At 44.7% G+C, this 20,943-nt stretch overlaps 2 protein-coding genes across 8 annotated transcripts in view; both read left to right on the forward strand.

Moving 5' to 3' along the window:
* The first annotated feature begins 1,283 nt into the window (after positions 1-1,283).
* Mrps15 (mitochondrial ribosomal protein S15) lies at positions 1,284-8,370 on the forward strand. 6 transcript variants are annotated; one of them, XM_048815744.1, is made up of 8 exons: positions 1,289-1,532; positions 1,818-1,859; positions 2,867-2,942; positions 3,898-3,946; positions 4,406-4,494; positions 6,300-6,387; positions 7,780-7,971; positions 8,209-8,370. In XM_048815744.1, exons 1-8 carry the CDS (start codon positions 1,403-1,405, stop codon positions 8,353-8,355), a joined length of 813 nt encoding a protein of 270 aa, XP_048671701.1. In that variant the 5' UTR covers positions 1,289-1,402; the 3' UTR covers positions 8,356-8,370. The 6 variants fall into 6 exon arrangements, with proteins under 6 accessions (XP_048671703.1, XP_048671701.1, XP_015340747.1 ...); XM_015485261.2 differs by having other exon boundaries at positions 1,292-1,532; positions 4,406-4,490; positions 6,329-6,387; XM_015485262.2 differs by having other exon boundaries at positions 1,329-1,532; positions 2,800-2,942; positions 4,406-4,490; positions 6,329-6,387.
* Positions 8,371-11,833: 3,463 nt separating this feature from the next.
* Positions 11,834-20,943, forward strand: part of Oscp1 (organic solute carrier partner 1) — a 30,549-nt gene continuing 21,439 nt past the window's right edge. The window contains exons 1-2 of one of the 2 annotated variants that reach the window (XM_048815742.1): positions 11,834-12,051; positions 17,563-17,592. In XM_048815742.1, the coding sequence (XP_048671699.1) occupies positions 11,940-12,051; positions 17,563-17,592 (142 nt within the window). In that variant the 5' untranslated portion in view covers positions 11,834-11,939. The remainder of the gene's footprint in view (positions 12,052-17,562; positions 17,593-20,943) is intronic. The other variant, XM_048815743.1, reaches the window with a different exon arrangement.

Below are 20,943 nucleotides of genomic sequence, written 5' to 3' on the forward strand. Positions count from 1 at the left end.
TTATAGCTGGAGGAGGTGGTGCATGCCTATAATCCCAGTAGCTCAGGAGGCTGGGTCAGTAAGATACCAAGTTCAAGGCCAGCCTCAGCAAAAAGCCAGGCGCTAAGAAACTCAGTGAGACCCTGTCTCTAATAAAATACAAAATAGAACTGGGGATGTGGCTCAGTGGTCAAGTGCCCCTGAGTTCAATCCCCAGAACCCCCAAAAAAGGAGAGATAAATAGTGTTCAAGTAAGAGGAGGACTTGATAGCTCCATTTGTCACACAGAGTTCATCCTAAATTCATCTGGTAAATGGGTTAGCTACCTGGGTTTGCTAATTTGCCTCTGGGCAAAGTAAAAATAAACTTTTCTTTATCACAGAAAGATTTGCAGATGGGAGACAGGCATCTGCAGGAAGTTAGGGTCCTACTCTCCCAAAGAAACCAGGAGAGAGATAAGGCACTAATATCCTTCAGGATTACATATCCCAGGCCCTTGAGAAATACCTTCCTGGGTTGTAAAACTGGTAAGAGGTTTACTTACCTTATAAAAAGATTTCCATGCATCTCAAAAGGAATAGAGAAAGAATTCACAATTACAAGTTTTCTAAAAAAAAAAAAAAATGCTCGAAGAAAAGTGAGGGGAGAAGAGTCTTTTCGCACGGGTGAAAAATTAAACTTTAATTCTTATTTTTAATTTACATTTGCCCTTACACCCCTCGTTTCACAAATATTATCATAGTTAACAGTTATTGAATGTTTACTATTTAATCGAAGTGTTCTGCAAACAACTGCCACGATTAATCCTCTCTACAACCTAAAAGAGAGATGCTGTTACTACCGTTCCCACTTAATGGACAAGTACCTGGCCCAGAGAGGTTAAGTGACTTGCTCACAGAGTCACATAGTAACTGGCCGACTTAGGATTCCCGGACTTCCAAAACCGGCGATCTTAATCACCAGGCTACAAGGCTGCATGAAACGACCCTGTGCCCCATTGATTCTGACAGGGTCTCATCGCGGACCTTCTGGGAGGGAGGGCAGAAGGAGAAGACGAAGAAGGTTACGGAAATTCCCCCTGAAAGCCCCGAAATGACCGAAGCACGAGGCTAGGGACGTAGGGATTAAGGTAGCATGCACGTCCAAGAAAAAGTAGCACTTTCGAGTTTATACAGCGCCGCACAACACTAACCACAGGGCCACGCCCCCAACCTGGCCCGCCGCTGACCAACTCCACCTAGCGATCCGCGAACTCACCAAGTCCTGCCCGCCAATCCATTCTCTCGGTCCTCGTCTGCTCAGGCCGAGCAACTGCCTCGATTGGTCGAGCCTGAGCCATCATGGAGGCGCCCGTGTAGCCTTGTCCGTAACCGCGAAGGGGACGGTGGCTGCGGCGCGGGCCCGGTTGGGGTCAGAAGTCACCATGCTAAGGGCCGCATGGAGGGCCCTGAGTTCGGTTCGAACCCAGGCAATAACCCAGGCCCCAGCCTTTGGCCTGCTGGGGAGAGGGAACGCCAGGCTTCTCTCCGACCAGTGGGGCCTGCAGCCTCCAAGTGAGGAGCCGAGAAATGGGACTGCGGGAGTCGGGAGTGGGGGCCAGCACGGATGGAGGATACCCGGGAACGCGATAGGGGAGAAGAGCAGCGACAGGATGAGGGAGAATGGTGGCTGGCCAAGGAGTGAGACGAGGTCGGGGAGACTTGGGCAGGGGCTGGAGGAGAAAAGGGGCCGGCTCAGCGGCACACCGACCGTGGAGGAAGGGTAATGCGAAGGGCGCAGAAAGAATCAGGGCTGGGTAGTTTAAGGAAATGGGTCTCAGTATTCTCTGTTCTGCGTAGGTCTCCTACAGGCGGCTCGTGGATATGCCGTCCAAAACCCAGGTAGGTGGACTTGGAGCAGGAGAGGCCGCCTGGAAGGCTTGGGGTGGCCAAAGGGACCGAGATAGCGAGTTAGAGCTATTTGATGGGTGGGCAAAGGGGTCAGAAGACCCCTTCAGAAGACTACGTCAACAATATGTAGATCCCTAAGCCAGAAGCCTTCATGAGGGTGGGGGAAGAAGGTATGAACAAGAGACTTCAAAGGGTGAATGCCTGAAAATGAGCTAGCCAGCAAGAGTGCAAGGCTGATACCATCCAGGCCTTCCTAGAATATAGCACTTTATGTCTCCCTTTGCATAACCATTACTAGGTAACTAAGTTGTTTGGGACAAGTTACTTTCTTTGAGTTTCATTTCTAAAATGAATGTAAAAGTATCCATTGGGGAGCTTTATTGTTAGGATTCTATGATAACACAAAGCAAACTTAGCACTGTGCTTAATAAATAATAGTATATATTAGAACTTACTGCTACTAGTGTTGTTTGTATAGCAGCAGAGCAGAGTCTGTGTATCCCTCACCTCCAAGGGACAGCAGGGATGCAAACACCAAAGCTCAGCTTTTCCTGTGCTCTATACTTGATACTTATGTTTCAGCTGTCCTAAAGCTGTCCTTCCTCAACCCCCTTATTTAATTCTTGAATCAGCCAGCAAGTGTTTGTTGAAAGCTTATTCTGCGCTGGGCTATGGACCAGACTTGGGGGGGGTGTGTACAAAGGGCATCGAACTCAGTCCTGTCCATTGGAGAGCCCAACCTAGTGGGGAATCTGATAACAGTAGAACCCAGGCAGGTATTTGAGAGGTGCAGGCACAGGTATGAGGTCTTGGGAAAGACCATCTCTTTGCAGAATGAAATATCAAAGGAAGTGCCCACAGGGTTTGCAGAGGAAAAACTAAGCCCAGAGATATCCAATGCCGTGTCTGAGACCCTGGATGTCTCTCATAGGGTTGGGGAATATGTGAGGAGAAGCAGTCAGAGTTGACTTGGTGTTTTCCATCCCTATATTTGACAGTGCAGCCCAAGCAAGACAATGATCCACCCCCTTCCACGCTGCTCAAAGACTACCAGAACATCCCTGGAATTGAGAAGTAAGCAGGAAGAAACCCACTTGAGGAGGCAGGGAAAATTGGTGGGAGTGGGGAAAGAGACTTGACCTACTGTATCTTAGGCTTGATTATAAAATGAATAAGAGAGATATAAAGACCCAGGTATAGTCAGGGTGAATGGGCAGCAGGGACAGATGGGACTCTTGGAGCTCAACTACTTGCTCCCCCCCACCCCACCCCCCAGTACTCTTGAGAGAAGACCTACTACTAGATAGCAAGGAGCTAACATGCTTTGTGGGTCTTTGTAGAAATTTCCATCTCTTGATCCTCACAAAAGCCCTGTGAGAGAAGAAACCATGTCCCCTGTCTTATAGAATATTAAGCTGCCCCATGTCATATATCTCCTAAGAGGCAGAGCTGGGGTTTGAATCCAGTGCCGATAGACACTCAGGTCCTCCTCAGTGGAAGCAGTGCTTCCACTCAAGGCATCCTACAGTCTCACTCAATGTGCAGTTTTGTCTTGAAGTGTCTCAAAGACATATTGACCCATGTCGTAGCTGAAAATGAAAATCCTCCCTTTGCCCTTCCTATGATAAGACTAGAACACTCAAGCCAACAGCTGCAATTTTCTGTAATTATCATATCACTCCATGTTCTCAGCCCAGCAAGCCAGAGCCATGCAGACTTTTAAGCCCTGGAAAATGGCTCCCCACCTCCAGAGATCCTTATTTGTTGTAGAAGGAATTTTCAATCATCCATTTTTTTTTTTTTTTTTAATTATTTTTTAGTTGTAGATGGACACAATACCTTTACTTTATTTACTTTTATGTGGTGCTGAGGATCGAATCCAGGGCCTCACACGTGCTTAGGCAAGTGCTCTACCATGAGCCACATCCCTAGCCCCTCATCCTTGCTTTTTAAACTAAAGTGAAAACAGCATTTCTTCCACTCCCCCCTCCTCCCACACTTGTCATTCATTGCTCTGGTTTTTCCACAGGGTTGATGATGTTGTGAAGAGACTTTTGTCTTTGGAAATGGCCAACCAGGTGAGTGTCTGTGCCTTGGCCTCTCTAGGGCTCCCTCCTACCCTGGTTAGCACCCCACAATCCATGTTTCTCCAGTCTCAGCATGCATCCCAGCTTCACTCTGTGTCTACATGTCAGTACCCCCAGACTGAACACCTCGAAGAAAAGGATAGTTTTGTTCCCCATTGTCCCCCTAACACCTGACAGTGGATACTCGATAAAGACCTGTGCACAATTGAGTGAGCAGACTTTGTGGACATTCATCTGACAAGCCATTTCTTTATAAGTGGCTTTAGCCTTGGGCTCATCATATGTGGATAGCCATGTTGTTTGACCAAGGTCGTCATGAGCCCTGTGCAGCCCAGCCCTGAGTTTTCTGGGCCTAGTTGCTATAATGGCAGGTATGGCCTTGCAGGCAGAAGGGCTAGTTCTTAGGGCATGACATACTGCACAGATTTTCTTAATCTTTGTCTTCAACAGAAAGAGAAGCTAAAAATCAAGCAAGAACAGTTGATGAGAAAAGTTGTGGAAAACCCTGAGGACACCAGATCCCTGGAAGCTCGAAGTTGGTCAGAGGGCTCTTGGGGAGTGGGGGTGCAGGGGTGTCTGATAGCTGGTACCTGATCTAGGGCTCAAGTACACTTTATCTTGTGAAAAGGAGATATAAGGACCTAGGACAGTGAAAACTGGACTCTGGATCCAAGCTGTGTGTTCTGGAGTCAGCACCCAGGTCCTGCCTTGTACTTCTCTGTGAGCTTGGGCAAGTCCTCAAGTCCTCTCCAGAGCCTCTGTTACCTCTTCTGAATGAGCAGGAAGTTGCGGGTTAGGGCACAGTACTGCTGCCTAACTCATGGCAGGATTGAGAAGCTAGAACACAAAACACCTTGGAAACTAAAGTTCAACTCTCTGATAAGAAAAGTAAGACAAAGAAACTAAACAAAACAAAAAAAGCAGGCTGGGGATATAGCTCAGTTGGTAGAGTGCTTCCCTCGCATGCACAAGACCCTTAGTTCAATTCCCAGCACCACCAAAAAAAAAAAAAAAAAAGGAAAAGACACATCTACAGAGCCCTTATGTTCCAGAGAGACACTATGAGCACTCCCGAGGGCATAATGTTCCTACTGAGGTTTCCAGCTGGAATTGGCAATAGTCCCCATTAGATGTTCTTGAAAAGCCCCGCCACCTCCCCCTGCTTTTGGTGGTGTTGATCTCCATCGACCACTAGGAGCAATGAGGTAGACTGGTGAACCTCTGGGGGGAGGGGTCTTTGTGTTTCCTCCCCCTTGCCTTTGGACTATATTATAGCCTCTACTTCCTTCTCCCCACCCCTGCCTCCACTCTGTTCTTCTCCCTGGCCAGAGATTAAATCTGGTGAATTCTTCTTAGCAAATAGCCAAAGCTAGACCCCAAGGAGGGGGTCTGGAGGCCCAACTCATGGTCCTTTCTAGCCCCTTTTGAAAAGGTGAGTTTCCAATTCCCTTCAGCCTCCCTGAACCCCTGACTGGCCTGGGGACATCTCATCCACCTAAGGGCTGCTTATCTTACCCTGCCTGTTTCTGTCTGATCACTGCTGAAATCTCCCAGGTTGGCAGGAACAGATGGGCTGTTTGTCAAGACATCAGTGAGGTGGTAACTAGAGTCCTCTTTAACCACAAGCATCGGTGCTATATCACTCAGTTTTCTGAAGGCCAGGCATGTTTTGCATAGTGTCTGCTCTGGAGATCCCTCAGTCTCTTTCTGCTCTGTAGCTAAGGTGGTATGCAGGGCCATGTGGTCAGAGCCAAGGTTCCCACTGCCCTCCCTGCAGTACACGCAGAATTCTGTGTGTGTCCTGGGAAAATGCCCACTTGAGTGACAGCTTCTCTGTGGAACCAACTTCCGCTTTTCCCCACTTTACAGGTGAGAATCAAGTAAGGTGCCTGAAGGGGATGTAGTCCAGGGCCTTGGGAGACAAGTGAGAGCTGACAGTCCTCGAAACTCAGTAGTGAAAGCACAGAAATAAGATGGCAGCTGGAAGAGTTCAAGCAAGGAGTAGATCCAGACACTCCTGGGATCCCATCAGCTGCATTGGCTGGACCTTGAGTACAGTATCAAATCATTAGCCATGAGAGAATGATGTGCTAGTTTCTGAATTTAATGAGAACGCTCTGAAGTTTTACCATTAAGAATGCTGTTTACTATGATTTTTAGATGATACCTTTATAAGATTAAGGAATTTCCCTTCCTAGAGGAAAGACAATGTAAAGTCTTTTGAGATCTTGTAATTTAAAGTGCTTTGGGATTATAAAGAGCAGTACAAGAGCATTGGTGATTGTTACTCCTTCATTTCTCAAAACATAATGCAGGCCTGGGCCCTTCCTTCCTCTGTGCCCAGCTCTCATCCTCTGTGGTTTGTGGTTTCAGTTGTTGCCTTAACCATCAAGATCCGCAATTATGAAGAACACATGCAGAAACATCGAAAGGTAAATCCTGAGCATCATTCACAGTTAAACAGCAGCATCTGGGGGAAAGGAGTCTGGGAGGTGAAGGGCTCTGGGTCCTATGAAGCCAGTGGCTATAACATGATAGTGCCCTCATCAGCGTCAGTGGGAAAAACACTTCCCTCTGGCCTCCAAAGGGAAAATGGGAACCTTACAGAGCTGGACCAACTCACTAGTGGTTAAGAATGCTGTTAAGTTGGGGTTGTGGCTCAGTGGTCGAGTGCTTGCCTAGCACATATGAAGCATTGCGTTTGATCCTTGGCACCACATAAAAATAAAATAAAGGTACTGTGCCCATCTACAACTAAAAAAAAAAAGTTTAGAGCATGGTCACTGGGTCTGGCACACAGTGGGTGCTGAATAAATATTTGTGGAGTGCATGAATGGAGTCAGATTGCCCTGTTCAAATCTCAGCTCTGCCACTTCCATTTAACTAGCTGTGTGACTTTGGGGAAGTTACAGGTCTGAGCCTTGGTCTCTTATCTGTAAGTTGGGGAATATGAAAGTACCTGCTCACAGCATTGCCTGGGCTACCTGAAATAATAATAGCAGCCAGCATGATGGATAGGAAGTCTTGGGCCCTGTGCTGTATGCTTTACCTGCATTTTCTCATTTTTAACCCTATAACTGTTGTTCTTTCCCATTTTACAGAGGGATAGTCCAGTCATGGAGAGATTACATTTTTCCTCAAGGCACACTACTAGGGAAGTAATGGTCAAGACTTGAAACAAACGAGTCAGCATCGCTGCAGATCCCACATGCTTGACCATTATGCCCTATCAGCACAGTGTCTAGCACAGAGCTGCTATAATTAGGCAAATTAGGCAGTTGTGATTTGTGTGAGTGTGTGTTGCTGGAGATCAAACCCAGGGCCTGTGCATGTGAGGCAAGCACTCTACCAACTGAGCTATATCCCCAGCCCCAATTGTGATTGTTTTTAATAAAATACACTGGCACTTTAGTGCTCTCTGGAGCTAGTTGCTCCTTGGAGATCACATTGGGTGTGGAATACCAGCCCCGCTGCAGAAGCCCCTCATAAAGCAGCCCCCAGCCATGGGCATGGATCTCCAGGAAGAGTACAAGGCCTTCCTTTGTCTCTACCCTAGCTAACAGTTTGCTAGCTGTGGAGAGACTGAGCAGGTGGTATAAGGGAAAGAGCATAAGATTTGGAGTTAGCTCAGTAGACCCGGATTCAAGACGCTACTTCAGCATCAACAGGTTTGAGGACCTTTTGTAAATCATAACATCTTTGAATCTTTATTTTCCCATCTGTAAAATGCAACCAACAATGACAGTGCCTTCTTCGGAACTGCACTAACATTTGTCACAACAATAACACTTAGAATACTAAAAGTAACACAGATTTTCCTGCAGGATAAAGCGCACAAACGCTATCTACTGATGAGCATTGACCAGAGGAAAAAGATGCTTAAAAACCTTCGTAAGACCAACTATGATGTCTTTGAGAAGACATGCAGGGAACTGGGAATTGAGTACACCTTTCCCCCTCTCTATTACCGAACTGCTCACCGCCGCTTCGTGGCCAAGAGGGCTCTGTGCCTCCGGGTATGAATCAGAATTGCTCCTTTGGTCAGCCTCACTGGGGCTTTGATAAAGGGTGCAGAAGGGAGAGATAACCTGTCTTTGTTAGAAGCCTAGAACTGGCTTCAAGGAGGTCACAGGTCACCAACCCCATGGAGGAAGCCTGGGCTTACCACCTGAGGGAGATGGTTCCTACCTGACCTCCAAGTCATAGGTTTTGCATATGATTACAAAGTCTTCCTGCCTCCTTCCAACCCGCAGGTTTTCCAGGAGGCAAAAAAGCTGAAGAAACAAAAAAGGATATTAAAAGCTAAAGCTAAAGCTGCAGCAGCCCCAAAACAAGATGACCAGGAGAACCCAGAGAGCTCTTCCAAAGCCTGTGCAGATGTACTCAAAGAAAACCAATAAAGTCTGTTAAAATTATTTAATTCTGCCTTGAGTGATAGAAGACTCCATTCTTTTTGGCCCAAGAAAGAAGGGGTGGGGGTATTTTCTCATTGAGCTCTAGGATCTCAAGGGTGTCTGAGTTCCTGCCCTCTACCTCCTGAGAACACAGGCATACAGACCTGTCATCCAGGAGCATGTGTATCAGGGCAGGCAAGGCTGAGCACAGGGCAGCATGGTAGAAGAGTGGCTGGCTGGATGGGAAGGCCAGCTGTAGGAGTCCTAAAGGATGAGTAGGAGTTCACTAAGCAGAGAGGGAGGGACAACATCCAGGCAGAAGGAACTGCAGGTGCAAAGACAAGTCTAGAAGTGCATGTTGTGTTCAGGGAGCAGTGGAAGGCAAGCTAGGCCAAGAAACCTTCACGCTGTCCTCGAGGGAGTGGAGAGGAGGTTAAAGTCAAAACCAAAAGAGTGATGCTAACAGCAGGCCTCTGTTTTTAGTAATTAAGCAGCAGCTATGAGGAGGGTAGATGGGAAGGGAGAGATAAGAGAAATTCATTATTTGGGGGATAGGGGTTTTGGTGTTCACATTGAAAATCTGATTTAAAAAACAAAAAACTACTAGTCCTAGTAGTTTGCACGCCTGTAACCCCAGCTACTTGGCCAGGAGGATCACAAAATAAAAAGGCTAGGAATGTAGCTCAGTGGTAAAGTACTGGAGTTATCTCAAGGTCCCAAAAACGAAAACAAAAAACTATTAGTCCTATCATCAGGAAACTAAACTACACATATACAAACATTGCTTTTAAGATCCGTGTGTGTTGGGAGGGAGGTTTATAAATAACTCCTTCCCCATAAATCCCACCCACTTACACCAAGTGCCAAGGCCTCAGAGCCTGAGCATACTTTAGTGTTTGAAGCATCCAATGAAGACAATGTGTCAAATTCAGTGAGCAAAAGAAGAATAAGAAGATGAGGTCAGCAGACATCAGATACAGAGCTTTCTGGGTATGAAAATCTGCTCAGGCTGCCAAAACAAAGGACCAAGGACTAGGTGGATTGAACAACTTGTTTTCTCACAGTTCTAGAGGCTGTGAAATCTAAGATCAAGGTACTAGGCAATTTCATTTCTGGTGAGGGTGCTCTTCCTAGCTTGCAGAGGCCACCTTCTCATGTCTTTATATGGCCTTTCCTTGGTTTGTACACTGGAGGGATAGAGAAAAGGAAATCTCTTTTTCCTCTTTCTCTAAACCCATCAAGAAGGCCCTGCCCTCATGGCCTGACTCCTGTTACCTCCCAAATGCCCCATCTCCAAGTACTCTGTAATGGTGAAGTCAGATCTTCAACATGTTAACAGCGGGGGTTGGGAGGGAGGACATAAACATTAAGTCCATAACTTGAGAAAAGACTTTGGACTTCTGAGAAGGGAAGCCATAGAAGAAAACCAATAAGGGAGAGGTAAGTTAAAGCACTATCCAAAGAGCAGTTAGAATAGATTCCAGACTCAGTAGGGAGGTTAGGACCAGAGCAGCTTGCAAGTTGCTAAGGTGGTTGAAACCATGAGTGTGAATGAAATTGCCTAGGGAGGGAGTGCAGTAGAAAAAGGGCCAGATTGGCATTAAAAGGATGATTCTCGAGGGCACAGCCTTACCCAGAATAGTTCAAGTTGAGAGGAAGGTATGGGTAGAACAGAGAGCCTGGGATCCTGCAGAATCAGAAGCAAGACAGAAGCTCTGAACAAAAAGTGAGCTGTTCTGGTATCACCTCCAGGAATAGTAGGGAAGGCCTTTAAAAGACAGGAATTCCAAGTGAACACAACTACTAAGAGATCTTATGCTAGAGGCCAAGCACCAACATTTTAGGGGGCTAGTGGAGGGAAAGGAGGAAGAAAAGGAAGACATGAATATATCAGGCTCTACAGAAAAGGCACTGCTTTTAGTGCTGGCTTAGGTACATTACCTTACCTACTAGTCAAAGCCATCTTTATACCTTACATTGGCTGATTATCCACATTTTACCATGAGAGAGGTAAGGCTCAGAAAGATTAAGTTATGTATCCAAGTTCACACAGCTGGTTAGAGACAGGTTTAGGATTCAAGCCAAGCTCCAAAGCTCATATTCTGCCCACTACAACATACTGCCTAGGTACTGAGAAAAAGTCTAAGAAGCTAAGAGAAGAGCCTTCACTATAGCAAACACAAATGCCTTTAGGAGCCAAGCTGGTAACAAATTCATGAAGGACTAGCACAAAGTAATGATGCTGTTTATTCTATTCCTATCCTAGTTATATTTCCTTTTAACACTGTACACAGACAAGGGGAAAATGACCAAATCAAAGATGGGCTGGCAACTTTGAACAGATCATAGTCCTTATGTTGATGTGTCAGTTAAGAGAAGGACCAAATAGTATTTGTGGTAAGGCAGTCTCAGTGAGGTGGAGGGAGCTTAATCCCAAATACTGTGAGGTGGGGAACAAAGATGTTAAGGAAGCTCAGAATGTAAGTGCAGACGATTTCATAAACTTTAGCTGGGAAGAAAAGGAAAAGAAAATAACTAGAGAGGGTGAAGGATACAGGGAGAATGTAACATAGGAAGGACTTGAGCTTGGCTCATGTCAAGGCAAGGCTTTCCAATGGTATGGTTATGAGGAAGAGAAGGGGAGCAAATTGCCCAAAGGGGATAACTTGCTGATGAGAGGAGTTCTAAAGCGAGATGGGGGCAGGGTGGTGAGGATGACTCTGGAAAGGTCGTTGGGAGCCAGAGAGTCTTGGATGCCATGCCTAGGCATCTGGACTCTGGTCAGCCAAACAGCAAGAGATATGTCATATTAAAAGTCATGTCTTCTAGTCGGGCGCAGTGGCAGACGCCTGTAATCTCAGCAGTTTGGGAGTCTGAGACAGGAGGATGGCAAGTTCAAAGCCAACCTCAGCCCAAGGCGCTAAGCAACTCAGTGAGACCCTGTCCTAAATAAAACACTAAATAGGGCTGGGGATGTGGCTCAGTGATAGAGTGCCCCTGAGTTCAATCCCCAATACAAAAAAAAAAAAATTCATTGAGTGCTTTTGTGGCCTTTCCCATGATCTCACTGATTTCCTCTTCAGGGGTGGGCGTTACCTCAATTTTACCAACGAGTTAGCCGAGGCTCAAAAACCTACCCGAAGTCACCCAACAAGGAGACCGCGGAACAAGGCAGCCCAGGTCAGTCCGAGCGGAGTCGGCCGCGAGACGTTTTGCTGCGGCTCTCCTCGCTCACTGCCGGCAAGGCCGGAAGGGATGAGGCATGACCCGGTGGGCTGTGCGGGCCGAAGGACCGCCTCTGGACGGTGGCTGCGACCACCGCGGCTTAAGAAAATCCAAACCAGCGCGCCCCAAAGCAAGCCAGCGACCCTGCGGCACTCGGCTCGGACCAATCCCCAGGGCGGTCGCTGCCGCCCAACCCAATGAGCGTCCGCCCTCAGGGCACCTCTCACCAAACTGTCTTCTTATTGGCTCGCTCTTCCCGTCCGCGGCGTCGTCTTAGCAACCAGGCTACAAGACGCGGCTGGGCCTCCAGGCCCCTGTCTACAGTGCCCCAGGGCTCCTCACCTGCCCTACTGGCTTCCAGCACTATGTCTGTGCGGACGCTACCTCTGCTATTTTTGAACTTGGGCGGGGAGATGCTTTACATCCTGGACCAGCGGCTGCGGGCCCAGAATATCCCCGGAGACAAAGCCCGAAAAGGTGAGAGGCGCCGGGCAACACACCAGACCCGCACCCGGGTTCCCTCGCCCGCACTCTAACACCCACAGCCAGACCTGCACCCTTCAGCCCAACTCCTCAACCAGGCCCACACTCCTTGCACACTTCACCCCTATAGTCAGAGACCTTTCTCACAAGCCACAACTCCCATCCAGTTGGAGACTCTCGGAAGTCAAATTCTCCAAAAGCGTCTTCCATTGGAATTTAACACCTCCATTGGATATAATTAGAGTCCCTAGCCTGCCTAATTTCCCTATTCCTCCAAATGGAAGAGGTGATCTAACAATTTCCCTTGAAAATAGGTCCCTTCCAAAAGTGGGAGTCCCAGCTGCTCACCATCTAGCAACATTATCCTTCGCCAGACCAAGCATCCTCTTTAACCTCCAGGAAAAGTTTCTGATTCTCCATTTCTCTATGTTGTGCCCTCCCGCATAAGCTGGAAATCAGTCTTGCTCATTTCAGAAGACATTTCTAGAAATGTAAGGTTCTAAGCCCAGCGCAATGGCCCATGCCTGCGACACGGGAGGCTAAAAAAGGAAAATCTCAAGTTAGAGGCCAGTCTCTGCAACTTACTGAGACCCTGTCTCAAAATAAAAAATAAAAGGGGCTAGAATGTAGCTCAGTGGTAGAGCACTCCTGGGTTCAATCCCAGTACCAAAGAAAAAAAAAGAAGAATGAAAAAAAGAGAAGAAAAAGAAATGGGTTCTAATATAGTGAAGATAAGTAAGAAAACATAAGGAAGTCATGTCTTTGCCTTAACAAGTGTTAGAGGGGAATGCAATTGTGAAAATATTTTGCTAGAGCTTCTAAATTGCGGAATCTGGTTTCCATATATGCCACATGTAATTCCCAGAGCAGTGACAACCCAGAACAGTCTGCCACTCTTTTCAACACTCTCTTTTCCTCATCTCTCAGCAAATAATTGTTTTCACCAAATTTTCTCAGATTAAATAAGAAGGAAATATTAAAATTCAAAGTAGGGGAGGAAAAGTTGATATCAAGGCAATTGGTATGACCACTGATTAAAACATCTATTCTCTACAAAAGTCTATGCCCAATTGATGTTATATATACATATTCAGATATTAATTATTGTATTCGTGTGATTCCAAGTGTGTGAATAAAAAGATAAGAGAACTTCCTATTGTACACCCCATCCATTCATTTTGCACACTACTGCCAGTGGGCTTTCTGGATTTTATCCAGATTTTATCTAGAGCTGTTCAGACATCCCCCTGCTTAAAACCCTTTATCACACCTGGCAAGTTCAAAGCCAGCCTCAGCAATTTAACGAGGCCCTAAGCAACTTAGCAAGACCCTGTCTCAAAATAAAAAATAAAAAGGGCTGGTTTTTTTTTTTTTTTTTGAGCACCCCTGGGTTCAATCCCCAGTACCAAATAAAATAAAACCCTTTGTCAGTTTTCTTCTGCTGTCTGGGTGGAGGTCAAGTCCCTGTGCAGCACATTTTGGGGCCCTTCCAGATCTGATCTCCCACCACTGGCTGCCTCCTACTTCATATCCTAATAACACCAAACTACTTGTAGATCTCCACTGAAGCCATGTTCCTTCATGTCTCCGTTCTTGTAATCCCCATCTCTCCATTCTTCCCTTTCCATTCTGCACCATTCAACTGAAGAATCATCGTTCTTCAGGAGGCCTCCCCACAAGGGACCTGCCTATGTAGCACCTTAGCTCTTTTTTTTTTTTTTTAAAGAGAGAGGGAGAGAGAGAATTTTAATATTTATTTTTTAGTATTTGGCGGACACAACATCTTTGTTTGTATGTGGTGCTGAGGATCGAACCCGGGTCGCACGCATGGCAGGCGAGTGCGCTACCGCTTGAGCCACATCCCCAGCCCACACCTTAGCTCTTATAGCCCTCCACACCTGCTTCTGCCTAATCATTTGGCCATCTTATGTGAGAAAGATCTGTGTATGTCTCCCCCACCTGATTTTCTTATTCATCTTTGCACTGCAATGCCTAGCATAATGCCTGAATAAATCAGTGTTCGGTAAATGTTTGTTGAACCAATAATCTAAATTGGCAGTTTTATATGGCATTGTCATTTTTTTCTCAAGAGAGTTGTTTACCTTGGTGCCTATGTGATGTGATTTCATTCAGGCTAATGGCACCAATGGGATAACAGGCCATGGTTTTCTACTAGTAGTCTGCATCTTGGAAAAGACAGTGTAAATTAGCAATTAAGAGAATATTCTCTAGAGTCACGTGGATCTGGGTCCAATGCCAGCTTTGCAGCTTTGCTATTTAACTAGTTGCATGACCTTGGAATGTAACCTCTATAAGCCTTTTCCTTAAAAAAAAAAAAAAAAGTAATAATACATACATACCTGAAAACAATGTTGTAACGATTGAATGAGACAGTGTATTTAACATGTTTAGCATAATGAATAATAGGTGTCATCTTTCAAGAGGAGATCTGGGTAAGGCCCTGTGAATAAAAGGACTGGCTTTGTCTTTAAGAGATATAGTCCCTCCAGTTTTTCAAGATTCAATTTTAGGGAATTTCAGCCTTCTATAGTAACTCACTGTCATACATTCGTTCCCCATAGTGTTTGACTGTCACACTGTGCAAGATGCTGGGTGGAACCTGATCCAGCCCTTCTATGCTTTCCCTGGAGGCAGGGCTATTGGTCAGTCAGTCCAAGTAACTGATTCTAAAACTGGGGCTATATCTTCCTAATGACAACAAAAAATGAAAAGACAATTTTTTAAATGAAGACTTTACCATTTACCAAAGACTCCTCTTAAATACCTTAGTGCCCACACTATTCTATCCACATAGGTAACATTATATGTTAGAGGGGAAACTAAAGCTATTTTGCCCAGGTTTACATAGCTGGTAAGAGCAGGAGTAAAGAATTTACAAAACCCAGAACATCAGGTTCTAGAACTCATACTCCTAACCACTGTGCCCTTAATTGCTGCACTATGCTGCCATATCTGGGGGGGGACCATATCAGAATCTTTATGGGGCTTGTTAAATCAGGAGGAAAGGGGAAGCTTTGAAAAAAAGATATCCAATATGCCTACTGATCTTACAAAGGAAATAACAGAAAGTAGCCAGCGGATGGGATCTGTAGGCAACAGAGAAAGCCAGCTAGAGAGCATAGGGTTCAAAAAGCTGAGAACCCCTCATCTATTTCACTGTTAGCGTTGATGTGACTACAGGAGCAGGAGCCAGAGCTGCTTGACAGACGCCGTACACAGGCCTATAAAACACCAGACATGGTAAACTAGCCCTTGTGGAAGCCTTGAATGGAAATCGTATTTCTTCTAGATGTTTTCATTATCTTACACAACTAATTGGTCTCCTGGAGGCCATCCCTGTTCCCGCAAGGCTGATGCCAGGGTTGCGGCTCCCCTCACGAGGCTGCTCTAGCTTAGCATTCAGCAGAAGGAAGCGTGCTTTTTATGGGGCAACTCTGAGTGTTGCATATTGAATGTTGTCCCACATTTGAAGCAATTGCAAAAACAATAAAAGCTACTTTTACCTCACTCCTGGCCTCTTAGAGACACTCACAAATTATATCCCGTTGCACTTCATTTACATCCCTCCTGTACAGGAGAGGAAATGGAGGCATGGGGGCCTTGAAGCGATTTTTTCAAGACATGCAGATCCCAGTGGAGTACTGAGCAACCAAGTGGTGGTGAGGTTCTGTTTCTGAATTTCTAGTTCAAATTTCACAGTCAGCCCTCAATAGCCTTTGGGTTGCCTCCCACTCGAAACATAAGTAGAATTGTCACAAAGGAGTCATCTGGAGAAATAATAGAAAATGGAGCATGGTGTCTCTGGCCTGGATCCTCAGTAGGAAGGGCGCTGGGAGCTCACGGCACTGCAGAGCCCTCTGCTGGCGCCTCCTTGCCAGCGGGAGTGTCCCAGGGCCCCACAGCAGGCGCTGTCCAGTTCCATCTCCTTTTCAGTAGACGGTTCACATCCCTGAGAGAAGAAGGGTCCCTTGCAGCGCCACTGTCCTCAAACAGACCTTCAGAAAGATCAAAACTCCCCTTCTCCAATCACCTGTGCTAGACCACCTGTGGAATAACTGAAAGATGGAGATGTGACATTATGCCTAAGAAAACAGACTTGCTTTAAGAAGGCCAACTTGGTGCTGCTTGCCCGATATTTTCTCCCCAAGAGCCTGTGATTCTTGGGGGAGAAAGATGGTGACTTTTCCCAGGAGAGTCTTGACCCTTTGTGGCCAAAGGGACATGGCCCTGGGTGTACTTGCAGACTGGTTTTGTAGAAGGAGCTCTTGGTGCTGTGTAGGGAAGGCATGTCTGTGCTAAAATGTTTTTAGTGTTTTTAAAACGTGGATCTGTGTAGAACTCTATTTATCTGAGGGTGTTTTTTCTAAAAGGAAATCTCCCCCAAAAAAATAAAGAAAAAAATTCATCCTTAGGTAGAATCCAAAGACCTTCAGTAGAAAAATAAAAATGGAACTAAAAAAGAATCCAGTCAAGTGTACGATGTATGTTATCCATTTATCCCCCCAACCCTATGTGGTATGTGCTATATGATCCCTGTTTGAGGAGACTGAAGTTAAACAATTGCTTGAAGTATATATAGCTAGTCAGTGGTAGAGCCAGGTCTCACCTACAAAAGGTCTTGCTTCTCACAGATTTTTTTTTTAATATTTATTTATTTTTTTAGTTATCGGCAGACACAACATCTTTGTTGGTATGTGGTGCTGAGGATCGAACCCGGGCCGCACGCATGCCAGACAAGCGCGCTACCACTTGAGCCACATCCCCAGCCCTCTCACAGATCTTTCTAACCAAGTACATTTTTCCTAATTTCGTATCCTCTTGGCCTTTCCCTGACTACCGTAGTTCTCAGAAGCTTTCTTTCTTCAGAAGCATAGTAGAGTTCACATCTTTAGTTTCTTCTTTTTACATGGAGATCATGTATCCATATATAAAGAAGAAAACTGAAACAAATATTTACATAATTTCCTTTTAATTCATATTTCATGTTTTCCAAACAGTTCCAACTGTACTCAAGAAGAGGAAATTTTACACTAATAAAAAGTCAGATTGTGTACAAAGACCCCTTTTCCTGCCTGTTCTTGGATTATTCTTCCTTGGGGTGTTAGTGTTGTTAAAGGCCTGCTGTGGGTGACGTGTGTTCTTGTAGCATTGAGGAGGATGACTTCCAGAGCTCTCAAGGTGAGCCTGGAGGTTTGGCCCTCCTGAGTTTCCTTTTGTCCTAGACTACTCCCTATGAGACCTTGACTTTCTTTGTGTTGTTTGTTTGTTTGTTTGTTTTGGGATATTATTATTTATCTAGTTTTTAAAACTTTTAAACTCTTTAAAGTTTCAAATGGAAGTCAGCATTCACATTGGACATTAAATACAAATGTGAAAAAATAAAGTTTTGTAGACTCGATAATTGGATTGGTATTTGCAAAGCCTCCATGAAAATAATGTTCTTGCTTCATGAACTGGTGTTTTCTTTTTATATGCTTCATGTAGATGAATGGACAGAGGTGGACAGAAAACGAGGTATGCTATCTCTGGGCTGCATGTATTCGGTCTGTATCCACAGGTTCACCCAGTCTCTCATCAGTGGGGCTAAGTGGGACCACTCTAAATATTTCTAAGTAAGAAAATAGGCATGAGTTTATGTATAGCTGAGACATGGGATATACATTTGAATCTTTTACTTAAGAGGAATAAACACATTGTGTAAGATGAAAACCAAGCAAATTTTGGCAAAAGGGCCACATTACATCTAAAGGACCTTTCTCCTCTTATAGTTACAATCATATCAGGGGCAGCTAGGCAAAGCTCCACTCCTGGGTAGGGTGTCCTATGTGGTAGTCCTAAAACAACTTTATTATAGTATCATATAACCAAAGAATTGTGCTTCAAAATTAGTGACCCTCCCCAAGCCATTCTTAACACACAGAGATACCTGTTGAGCAACAGAGAATCATGGAAGCATGTGGCTGCATGGCTGCCAGGATCGTGGGCACATGGGGTGACATCATGCATGCAGTAGCCTTATCATGCTAAATCTTCTGTTTCCCCTTCACACACAACTAGCAGCAAACCTGAAAATGTTGTCAACTGCTCAGAATAAAACCTTAGCTTTTCTCATCCTTGCTATGTCCAATACCTTTACATCATTTGACACTTGGGTGTGGTTTATGCCTGTCATCAGCCATCTTCCTCAATATTTAAAGGCTCTTATCACACCAAATATGCTGGGGAGAAGATGTTTAATACCTAAGAGCACAGGCATTAGAATAAACAGACCCCATTCTAATTTCAACTCTACCACTGTGTGACTTTGGATTTTAATTTGTGTGTGTGTGTGTGTGTGTGTGTGTGTGTGTTGCTAGGGATTGAACCCAGGGCCTCACTTATGTGTGGTAGACTAGCAGCTTTACCACTGAGCTACATCCCCAGCTTCTGATGTTGGATATGAAACTAAGACTCAATTTTCCTCCTCAATAGAATGAGGATAATAATCAGAGTTGTCCTGGAATTTAAATGAGGTAATATATATAAAGTTCTAAGCCAGGTGGTGGAACATGGTAAGGATTCAAAACTAGGTAACTATCCAGCAGAGTTTCCTAACTTTTTTTATCCTTAACTCCAAATTGTATGTTCCCATAAACAAGTGAATTTAGAGCAGAGGTAATTGATTAAAAATTCTATTGCTTCCATCAAGATAATTATTTCATCAGACTGGGCTCAAAGAGAAGCCCAATTGAAGTGCTTGCTTGATATGCTTTTATTATATTTCATAACCATCTTTTGACACCTCTCTTGAGCAATTTTTGGCTCATCCCTTGAGGCAGGGCAGAATTTTAAGTGCAAATTGTAGATCTTGAGAGTTTTCATATGCATAATTTAATCACTGGAATTTTCTTAATCTAAATGTTCAAAAATAATAAACTGACTTTATCATTTGATTCCAAGACTAGAAGCTTGATGGCTTGTTTTGTTATTGTTGTTCTTTCAGTACTGGGGATTGAACCCAGGATCGTTCTATCACTATGCCACATCCCCAGCCACTTTTATTTTTATTTCATTTTATTATTATTATTTGTGTGTGTGTGTGTGTTTTACTAGGAATTGAACCCAGGGGTGCTCTACCACTAATCTACATCCCCAGTCTTTTTATTTTTTATTTTGAGATAGGACCTTGCTAATTTGTGATCCTCCTGCCTCAGCCTTCTGAAAATCTGGGATTACAGGCATATTCTAGAAGCCTAATATGTTAAGAGCCCTGTTACCACTCTCCTGATATATTTGTGAAAAAAAACCTTCTGTCTGTGAAAAAAAAAAAAAAAAAAAAAAAAAACCTCTGTCCCCTGCCTTAGCCTCTTCCTGATGAGCTCAGGGCTCCCACTGTGTTCCAGCTTAGAAATATGCAAATCTCATTTGAGTGCCAAAAACTAACCAAGACAAACTAAGAGTGTGATTAGAACTGTTGTTCCACAATAGCCAGGTTATGGAAACAGCCAGGTGCCCATCAACAACAACAACAAAAAAAAAATAGATAAAGATGATGTGGTATATATACACTCAATGGAGTTTTACTTGGCCATAAAGAACTAAATTATGGCCAGGTGCTGTGGGACATGCCTTTAATCCCACAGACTTAGAAGGCTGAGGCAAGAGGATCCCAAGTTCAAGACCAGCCTCAGCAACTTAGCAAGGCCTTAAGCAGCTTAGTGAAACCCTGTCTCAAAATAAAAATAAAAAGGGCTGGGGATGTGGCTCAGTAGTAAAGTACCCCTGAGTTCAGTCCTCAGTACCAAAACAAAAACGAACTAAATTATGTTATTTGCAGAAAAATGGATAGAATTTGAGAGCATTATGTTAAGCAAAATAAGCCAGACTCAGAAAACCAAGGATTGTATATTTTCTCCCATATGTGGAAGCTGGAGAGAAAAAAGTGGGGGGAAAGCAGGAGGAATGTTGTGGGGAGCTATCTCATGGACACAGAAGAAGACCAGTAGAGGAAGGGAATCGGGGGAAGAAAAGGGGAGGTACTGGGGATTATGTGCATGTGTGATTGCCACAAATTAATCCACTAGTACATATTATATTACTATTATAATGTACCAATAGAAATTAATTTTTAAAAAGAAGAAAGCTCAAAGCAAAAAAAAAAAAAAAACTATGTAACTATGTTCAGGTGTAAATATGACGTGGGCTCATCGCAGGGCAAGGCTAACATCTTCTTCCTCTGCCCATGGTGTTTACCTCAATGTCTGGCACATAGTAGGCCTGCCTCAGCTGAGTGCCAGGGAAAGTAAGTCACAAGGAGAAGAAAACATGTTAATTGTGCCTCCACATTCCTTCCAGAGAATGACATGTGAAGTGGGATCCCAGGGCCCAACCGTATAACTTCCTTTCCCTCTTTGAGGGCATGTATGTGCACTGCTCTGCCCGAAGGGGCAGACCCACTGTCCTCTCCTCAGCAGTGAATCTTCTGCAGCTCTTGTGCCGGGAGCTATGGTGATATAGAGCTTCTTCACCTCCCAGGGGAAAGGCTTCATTTTCTTTTTGCTTTTCCCAAATAGCTAACAATCACCTTGGGGTTCTCTTTCTTTTAGAATCAATTTGGGCTAAGCTACTTTCCTAGATCCTGGTAAGAGCTCAAAGACCCTAGAGAAAGGACTCAGCCCTTTGTAAGCATTAGCCCATCACAGCCCACAGGAGGCTTTAACTCAAATTCTTCCCCTTTTGCACTCCTATGCTTACCTACAGAAATCATGGAAATTCTTTACATTCTCTCTTCTGAGGACATATGTATGGCTTTTCAGTTGTATCTATTTCCTCACAAATTCTGCTTTTTTTCTTTCTCTCTCTCTTTTTTTTTTTTTTTTTTTTTTT

Source organism: Marmota marmota, unplaced genomic scaffold (genome assembly GCF_001458135.2).
Source record: "Marmota marmota marmota unplaced genomic scaffold, marMar, whole genome shotgun sequence".
Taxonomy (NCBI): domain Eukaryota; kingdom Metazoa; phylum Chordata; class Mammalia; order Rodentia; family Sciuridae; genus Marmota; species Marmota marmota.